Raw genomic sequence first — 9,960 nt, 5'->3', positions numbered from 1 at the left:
GAAAAAAAAACATTTGCAGGCCTTTTTTTAGATTTGTTAAAAGTGATGTTGTAAATTTGCAACAGTGGGTTTTACAGGGTTAAAGGTGAGATAAAGGTGAGTAAAACTGAAGATAACCTTTTCTGAAGGTTATTTAATTAAGAAAACAACAACAAAAAATAGAGGACCTTCAGGGAACATTCCCTAAAGATTATGTGAAAAATTACTTTTAAGAACCAAAAATAACCTTCAGACAATCTCCATGTCAGAGGTCAAAGTTTTTTCATAATTCATAAACCCCCATCCCACACTTTTTTTTTTTTTTTTTACCAATCAGTAACAACAATTTTTGAAAAAAAAAACTAATTAAAAAAAAAAAGTTGACTTTTGGTGAATAAAGGTCAGCACAATAGCATCAGTAAACTCTTGTTTATGGTCCTTACATTCATCTTTGTTTCACTCCATATTTCCCCTGGTCATCCATGCCCCCACCTTACCACTAATATCATAATGGACTATATCTGATAATATAACATTATAAAAGAGGATTTTTTTTTTTGTACTTTTCATTAAATATTATCTTTGTGTGTTTTTTATTTTGAATGAAGGACTTTGACTTGTTTCATATTGTGGTAGGGCTTGTACTTTCAAATCATGTGATCGCTTGTTCCAGCTCGTCTCATCACCAGACATGAGAGTGCAGGTATCATTATGGTGACAGGCTGCAGGAGTCATCAGCCAACATGAGGCTGAGCCATCACTGTTGACATCCAATCAGCTGCGGGCTGATGGGATTGGACGAGCAATCAAAGTGTTTTTCCTCTCGCACCCCTGGATACCTGGAGCAGCCGAGCACAGATCTGCGTTGTAACATTGGGGCCTCCAGCTGTTTATGATGGAAAACCTCCGCTGCTTTGCAAACCGCTTCTCTGACTACAGCGGTGCGCTGCTGCCGGGCCAGGGTGCGCAGGCCGTGGTGCCAGCCGTCATCGCCACCGTGGACAAGATCCTGAAGAAGGTCCCCATCGACATCAGCGACTGCGACGGAGGGCTGTACGACGGGCCGGCCGGGGTGGCTTACATGCTGTATCATGTCAGCGAGTGTCCGCTGTTCTCCGAGCAGCGGGACGTGTACCTGAAGGCGGCCAAGCAGATCATCGACGTGTCGGTCAGATATGTGGACGCGGAGCCGGACACAAACATGCGCGCCGCCTTCCTGCTCGGCGGGGCGGGCATCTACGCGGTGGCCGCTATGATCTATAAGTCTCTGGGTCTGGCTGATTTCGTTAAGCCGCTCACCAAATTTCGTAACCTGTGGGAGGTGTGTGCGCCCATCAATTTTCTGGAGTGCGGCTCGGATGAGCTGTTCGTGGGGAGGGCTGGGTACCTGTGTGCCGCCCTGGTCCTCAAACAGAAGCTGGGGATAGAGGTGAGCTAAACAACAGGGGGGGACTACTTCAGATCCCTGATTCACCTTCAGGACCTGTTAACACTTCATGCACACACAAGACAACGACCGGCTTTTGTTAATGTGTTGTTACAAGACCTGATTGTAAACACTGGTGTAAAAGGGCTGCAGCTCCTGATAATGCTTTGATTATTTTATGGGCTAAATGATTTATTCAAAAGGTCAGAAAATGGTGATCTGAGTCCCAGATCATCATAACCTCTATTATCACCTACCAACAAGTGAGTCACAGGATGTATTACAGAAAATCATGATTATATGTAGCCTAGAGGTGTATTAATTTATTGTTTATGCCAGAAAAGGTCAACACAGTTTCAGCTTGACCGATAACTCAGTTGAGTCAGTGTAGGCCTATAGGCCAATAGGGGAGAACAGGGTCGATTGGGACACTTCTGTGTCAACACAAAATAACCTTCCATTACTCACGGACTACTTCAACAATAATGAAAATAAACTGATACCTAAACAGATACAGATGTCTAATGACATTTTAGTTAAGTTTTTTGGAGCCCAACCCAAATGTGAAAGACACAATTTTATTGAATATATACAGAGTGCGTTTTCTAAACTCAGCAAACTAACTCAACGACATGGCCAAACGCAAGTATGATGCTGAATATATTGAACTGTGAGGACCTTGAACTATTGACTAAGGAGACTAAGGTAATGTTACCTGAAGGTTCTCTTAAAACCTTAGTTAAACATTTAGGCCTATATAGGGTTAATGTTTTTTTTTTTTTACGTGGCCTATTAATTCAGCGTAGCAGCTTAAATCTCTTAACAAGTGGGACATTCACTCAGTGACTTCACCGTTGGTCATATTCAATTCGTAAATGCCCTTGTCTTGTTTTTGTCTACTTTTTGTTGTTTCGCTACAAGGCAGGAACTGTAAACAATACTGTCCTAACCGTACCAGGGAGAACAGACACACTTTAGACTTCTGTGCAAGCTACTAACAAAAATTCAGACAGCTAAAACTAGCATTAACCAATAGGTCAGAAAATCAGCTTTCCAACAATATGTTTATGACAAAAATCAGTATGGTAGAAAAAAAAAATCTGATATTTTAAATGGTCAAATATCAATATCAAAAGTCTGGCTATAGTCCAAAACTCAAAGATATTCAACTTACAATTATATAAAACAGAAAAAAGCATCCACACATTCAAACCAGCAAATTTTTAATGTGTCTTTTTGATAATTGACTTAAATGATTTATTAGTTCTCAAAACTGTTGACAAATAATTTCTGTTGATGAACTATTCATCTTTAAAATCAGCTCTGTATTTTTACATTTGGAGTTGTGAAACACAAAAACCATGATGTAACAGGTTTAGTTGGAATTCTTCAATTATTTTGTTTATGTCTTATATCTGTATTTCCAGTGCTGATTAACTTTGCAAACCATGTTGTCTTTTATTTGCAGATTCTGAGCAAGGATCAAATCAAATCAATCTGTCAGGCCATAATTGAGTCTGGAAAACAATATGCCAGGAGGAAGAGGAAGCCTTTCCCCCTCATGTACTCGTACTATGGAACTGAGTATCTTGGTAAGAAAAGCAGCTTTGATCTTAATTCGCTGATACACTGATTTAAGTCTTTAATATGTGTCCTTTTTATCCAGGTAGACTTTGTCAGTTCAAGTGTGAATTACCTTTTGGAAATTAAGATTTTACTCTAAACCTTGCTGCAGTCCTATGCAGATATGCAGACAGGTTTTAGATGTGTTAACATGTGTAAAGCTAACTTTCCTTTCCTTGACTGCATCGGATGAAGACAGCCGTCAGGGTTGGAGATCCTCAGTAACTTTCACACCAACACAGAGTTCATAGTAAGCATAGCCTCGCTGGCTACTTCTGCATGGATACAACGAGAACTTTAAAGGATGATGAGGAGGATAAAAAAAGACATTTCTGAACTAGAAGTATCTGGATGTCTGTTGAACACACCTGGTTAAAGGTGCTGCATGTGTTACAGTTTGCTTGATCTGACAGATTTGCTCACAGAGGGGTTTCTCTTTTGATTTCCTGCAGATATAAAAGAAAATTCACAGACACTCAGAGAGCCGTGTTTTTCCTGCATGTTTCCAGCATTATGTAGAAAGCCTCGGACCAACATCTCAGTGATTTTTGTCCATATTTGACGATTCTGCAACTCAAGATTTACATCCAATCCCAGCGTTCAGTGCAGGAAGTCATGCTGTTGCTATAGTGAGGGTGTGGAGGTCAGGGTGGTGGATGGGATGTAGCCAGCCTGGTCTCACTCCCAAGACATTAAAATAGTGCTGCTTGGGCACCAAGGGACACTTTTTATCACCTGGGCTTTCCACCAACTCCAATATAGATACACCCACCTCATTATTAGACACTTAAAGCAACGGAAGTTGTTTAAAGAGCCTCAAAGTACTTATAGGGAGGGCAAGAGGGACATGGATGACTCCAACAAACACCAGACAGTAGTCGTCTATAGAGCCACAACAAAGTCCCTTGTTTATGCAGCCTTTGTATTTTTACAATGAAACCAAACAACTGCAGCATTATGCTGCCCCAGTGTGTGATTTTAGACAGCATGCTGGCATCCCAGAAGCAAAAGAGCCATGATGGCAGTGGCATGTAACACAACAGCATCAGCCTCTAGTGTGACATATAGGATATGTATTGGCAGCTTTTTAGAAAAAATGACAATGGCATAACATGAAAATAAGGTCATTTTCTGTCCCTGTTATATGGCAGCTGATCTCATCCTTTGCTCAGAGGGTAAGGAGCTCCTAGACCTCACTGTTTTCTTATTTTTTGGGCTGTTCTTCTTTGAGTTAGCTGCTAACTGCTATCAGCTACTTTTTAAATCTCCCACGGTGGGTCGCACACATGACATTGAATCTTTTATAGCCTCAAAGATGGGTACCTCTCAGGTACAACCAAGTAATTTGTTGCCTAAAAATAACCTCCAAGCTACTCTTACTGCAGACCCCTTTTGCATCAAGGTACAATACATAAGGCTGCCCTCAGTGTCATTTTAGCAATGCCCAGGGCTTATGCCCGAGGTTAATTTCATTCATTTTTTAGCCACAGTAGTTGCCGCTTGGATGAGACGGTCTCTGTACATTAAATATAAAGGTACTGCCAGCAGCTAGCTAACTTAGCTTAGCATCCTATGTGCTAATATTGCAGAAAACAAGAACTTTAAAACGTTGGCATTGGACGTAATAAAGATTCAACTTATTCATATCTGTGGATTTGCAGAATCGTCAAATATCGACTTTCTCGTTAAGAGGATTGCAAGACTATGAAGAGCTACTCTGTTTTATCAACTTTACTCTGCATTCTCAGATCAAAGCATGATATGTGACTCAATCACTCTCTGGGATTAGACCAATATTTTGTCTTTGAAACCTCCAGATTTCTGCACTAAAGCATGTTTGTTTAATTAAATTGTTTTAGATTCTGTGATGCTTAATTACCCTACTAATCATTGAATATACAGTTTATAATCCTGGTTTAGTATATATCTTCCGGTCAAATGGAGAGTGGTCTCTGGTCTTGAAGGGTTCTTTGGTGGGACAGCCGTTGTGCAGCTGCTTATGTACTTGACAGGAGCTCAACTGTTCTGGGAATAATCACGAGTTTACATGTAGATGACCTCCTCAGCACTGAAAAACAAAACCTTTACTGTCAAACACAGCTGTCAAGTATGTACAGTGGGCTATAGATAAGAAAATGAAAAGCAAAAAGCAACAAAGACATGTTCTCCAGTAGTCCTTTGTGTCTGTCTGTGTGCCTGGCATGGTGCTTCCCTGCATGCCTGGCTGCATGTGTTATCCCCGCGCCCCCCCGTCCATCCTGTCAGGTGCAGCCCACGGCCTCTCATCCGTGCTGCAGATGCTGTTGAGCTACCAGGACGTGCTCAGTGCGGCAGAGAAGGACCTGGTGTGGCAGAGCGTTGATTTCCTCATGAACCAGGAGCAGAACTGTAACTGGCCCGCTGAGCTGGGCGCCATCATCCAGAGGGAGAACGAGCTGGTGCACTGGTGCCACGGAGCCCCAGGTACACTCAGTGTTGTACACACGACTCTGCACAGGCGTTCATATGTGGCTTCTCAGTTGCTGTTTCTGTTGCTGTGTTAGATTAACGTCTCCATCCTATCACACAGGTGTGGCGTATCTTTTTGCCAAAGCCTACCTGATCCATAAGAAGCCCCAGTATCTAGACACTTGTATCCGTAGTGGGGAGCTCGTGTGGCAGAAGGGTCTGCTGAAGAAGGGACCTGGGATTTGTCACGGAGTTGCAGGCAGCGCTTACGTCTTCCTCCTGCTTTATCGGCTCACAGGCAACTCCAAGTACATGTACCGTGCTCAGAGGCAAGAAATCCCTCCTTCTGTTTCCCACAGAGCTACAGTCTGGATTTTAGAAATACCGAGGTCATTAGTACAAACCAGCCAGTGAAACTCACCCCAAATTAAAAATGTGTGACAGTAACCACATTTAGTTTTTAGTCAGGTGGCTCAAACGACAGTTAATGACAGTTAATGGTGAAAGATGTTATAAATCAGTGGTTCCCAACTGATGGGTTATGGTCCGAAAGTGGGTCACGGGTCCAATCTGGAGGAAAAAAAAACACACTTTATTTTTAAGTGTGCACCGTAGTTCATCTGGAAGAACAGCCTGACAGAGCAGCTAGGATAGCAACTGGAAACAGAACTTTTTTAAGTCTAAAAGAATATTGGTTACTCCATCATGTTTGTGTTTATCTGTAGAAGTTAATCCTCTCCTCAGACCCCCAAAGTCCCAGAAAATACAGAGGACATGACCTCAGTGATGCGGTAGCTACCTATCTATTCACTCAAAGTCCCACTGTTCATTCATGTCTATTCACTCTTCTTCCCTCTCCAAAGGTTTGCTGAGTTCATCTTCACTGAGGAGTTTAAGACAGGCTCCCACTCAGTGACGAGTGTCTACAGTCTGTTTGAAGGCCTGTCGGGGACTGTTTGTTTCCTGGTCGACCTCCTGCAGCCAGACCAGTCGGAGTTCCCGCTGTTCAGCATCTTTGTGTGAATGGACCCTGGCTTACCGCTGCTCACTGACCTGAACAGACACCTTTCCTTCCCTCTGATCCCTCAAGAGCTGGTATTGGTAGAAGCATTAAGAGCCTGGATTTAGACTGAGATTGGAGTGGGAGTGGAGGGATGGATGGTATTGTTTGGGGATTTAGAAAATCACATTTGAGTACAGCTGAAAATGGTCTTGTTTTGTGTCTATACTACAAGTGGATGATCAGCTTCCAGGCTTTACCAGATTCACACCACTCACTGTAACGTCACCCTTTTCAATTTACAATGAAGGCTACTACTAAAGCAAGGGTTTTTAAACTGCAGGGCGAAGATACTGCCTGACACTTCTTCCTAACGTACAGCACACGAGCAAACTCTGGTGGATGGAAAACAAAATATTGTCCATTATCACTGTGATGTCCATCCCAAATGAATATCCATAAATCTTAGCGCACCTTATAACTTATAGATAGGCTAAATCCATGTCTGCACTGGCAACAGGAACTGCTAATAGGTTATTCAGCATATTTGTAATGTTGCTGATTTGGCAGAGACAAAGTAGTTGTCATGATTTTGCCTTGCAGACTTTGAAAACCCCTGTGATTAAGTACTGACGGTTTTGAAAAGAGGTAATGCTGCTGATGTTGATTGAAATTGCAGCATATGAAGATGTAGAAGATGCTGCCCTCAGGACAGAAACACACACATACAATTGTCCTCCTCCAACAAAAGGACCCCATAGGTCGTTTGTACAAGCAACTTGTTACGGCAATGGATGTATTGTTAGATCTGGATACTGGACCCTAAGATGGCGTCTATTCAGTCTAAAGAGAACTGCTTGCCTGGCGCATAAAGTTTTTAGCTTGGGTTTACAGTATGCACTCCACTGAATATTTGCAGTAGTGTTTCTCCTGCTGGCTCCAACTGCGACTTCCAGCTAGGCTCATAGACTTTACATTGTGATGACATCACAGATTTTTTAATCACTTTTCTCAGCTTGAGGAAACTTTCACAAATATAAATCCTCCAGAAATAATAATAAAAAGAGTCATAATTTGAGGTGTCCTGTCAACAGTTTTACAGATGTCTCTTTTATAATGGTGGTCTATGGGGAAAATGCGTTTTGGGCTGCAGGGGAATTTTTTTCGCTGCAATATGCCACTGGAAAAATTGGAAGCAAGGCTGAGTGGCAAATCCGTGGCTTGATTACAGTCTGTACTTAGGTTTATGGTTAGGCAGTGACCTCTAATAGTAATTATGATGGGAGCCAAGGAGGAATTCAGGTGACGTAGTATTAAGAGCAGCAAAATACATTAAGACAATGAGGAGGTCGCGGATGATGGATGAGTCAATCCAACACAGGACTTTGACCCAGGAGTTCACTGCTTGTGTCCCATGTGAAACCAAAAGTTAATTCTGAACTATCTTAAGTTATGTTTGGCACATGACATATGCAACAAAGATAGGCTAATCCAAACCATGACCTTTTCTTAAACCTAACCATGTAGTTTTATTTCCTAAAGGTACGGTCACAAACGAGCAAATGCAGGCAAGTTATCATCACTTGCTGAGGCGATATGTGTGCTGAATGTGGACAGTGCCAGATGTGACTTGCAAGCTAATACTAGCTAGCTTGCGAATAGATACTATGAAATATGATGTTATTGGTACATTGACCAATTTCTTATGTTTCGTGCCTGTGTCCTGACTCACTGCCAGCTAGGCAGCATCTCTCGTATTGGGCAGTTTACATGTTAGACTTGGCAACAATCACTGTCTCCTCCACAGGAAGGCTTTGATTTCGTTGGTCAAAGTTTACCAAAGTTGAATATGCAAATTTGCTTTGCCACCGGAAGCAGATGTTTTATTTGCCCCTCTGCTTGCATTGAATGCAACGGAAGGTGAATATTTACCCTTGTTAATTTTGCTTATATGTGACTGTACCCTGAACTTTATCGTTACCGTTCCACAACATCTACCACCTGCAAACTGCAGCCATTAATGGTCATTTATGTTGTGTTTGTGTTGATCCGCTGATCCGTTGAGGCGCTGATTTACAAAACGCTCCTGTGTGTCGTATCAAAGGATAGGAACAAACAATCTATGTGGCTTTATTGGTTGGAGGACTTGTCGCAACCATTGACAGCTTAAATAAACGGCGATCACAACCAAAAGAAAAAACAGAAAACAGAAAATCTGGTGTCACATAATGCCTTTAAATATTTTTCTATCACGTCACCAGCTCGGCGTCACATATCATAGAACTTTGAATTTATGTCTTTAGGGTAGGCCTACGCAATCTCTCAAATTACTGTTTTCACAACCTTTAACGTTGAATATAACGGAAGGATTTTGATACTGAACTTGGGTAGTGAGGTACAACCAACAGATGCTGTTGACAACAACTGTAGATTATTGTCCTTTTAATAGTCTCACTTTCTTTGAGCTGCGCAGTATGACTTGCAATAAACTGTGTTAGTTACTGTATGTGATCTGTTATGACTTTTAGTATGTTAGAGTGCAGGTTTGTGAGCCTGTAAAAATGTCGTCAGTGTGAGAATTTAATTTCTTTTCCGATGCAATCTGTTCAAGACGCTCCTCAGTTGTGTAAATTACAGTGGACTGAGGATTTCTTTATGTAAATGTGATAATGAGGCCTTAAAACAAATTTCTAGCATTTGGATATGATCCCATCTCTCAGAGTGAAAAAGGATTGACGATATTGGAAACTGAAAAATGCTTTGGGCAGCGTTTTGGACATCATCATGGCTTAAGTTGGTAAAAGTGGCTGTGAATAATCGCAAACCAAAGTAGTTTCCTGATGCTAACTGAGCATGTTGTGGAACATTTATAAGCCGTGTATGTGTGTGTGTGCTGTTTTTTGCATTTGCAATCCAAGCTTTCCACAACCAAGTCTAAAGGCTTATTGTCATTAATAAAGTGTCTGGATGAAAACAAATTAAGGGGTTTTCTTTTCTGAAAATGTAACATCATCTTGAACTGCCTCCACAGCTCCACATAATGACAATGTGATTTATATGAAAAAAAAATTAAAACATAAATCAGTGCATCTCCAACAAAGCACTTACATCATTCTTATTTGTTGTAGTTACAATGTTTTACTGCATTCCTGCTGCAGTATTTCCTTTCCAAGTTGACGCAGCAGAGAAAGAGGAAAACATCTCAACTGTGCAATCAATAACACAAAACACATGTTGCCCTGGGTGGAGAAAGAACAGATGTACAGTGTATCCATCAGAATTCATGGAAAGGAGAGAAACTAAGTAAACAATGAAAGGAAAGGTTCCCTTTATTGAACAGATTACAGCCTTGTAGAACAAGGCTAACAGAACCATGAAATCTACAACATGCCAAAACATTAAAGGGATAGTTCACCCCAAAATCAGAAATACATATTTTTCCTCTTACCTGTCGTGCTTTTTATCAGTCTAGATTGTTTTGGTG

At 41.4% G+C, this 9,960-nt stretch overlaps 1 protein-coding gene across 1 annotated transcript; it reads left to right on the top strand.

Moving 5' to 3' along the window:
* Positions 1-831: 831 nt before the first annotated feature.
* LOC126392597 (lanC-like protein 3) lies at positions 832-9,486 on the top strand. Its single transcript, XM_050048068.1, has 5 exons — positions 832-1,408; positions 2,874-2,997; positions 5,294-5,491; positions 5,598-5,805; positions 6,340-9,486. The coding sequence occupies exons 1-5, from the start codon at positions 872-874 to the stop codon at positions 6,497-6,499; spliced, it is 1,227 nt and encodes a 408-aa protein (XP_049904025.1). The 5' UTR covers positions 832-871; the 3' UTR covers positions 6,500-9,486.
* The last annotated feature ends 474 nt before the right edge of the window (positions 9,487-9,960 follow it).

Source organism: Epinephelus moara, chromosome 7 (assembly GCF_006386435.1).
Source record: "Epinephelus moara isolate mb chromosome 7, YSFRI_EMoa_1.0, whole genome shotgun sequence".
NCBI lineage: Eukaryota > Metazoa > Chordata > Actinopteri > Perciformes > Serranidae > Epinephelus > Epinephelus moara.
This window is presented reverse-complemented; position numbering and strand designations above follow the sequence as displayed.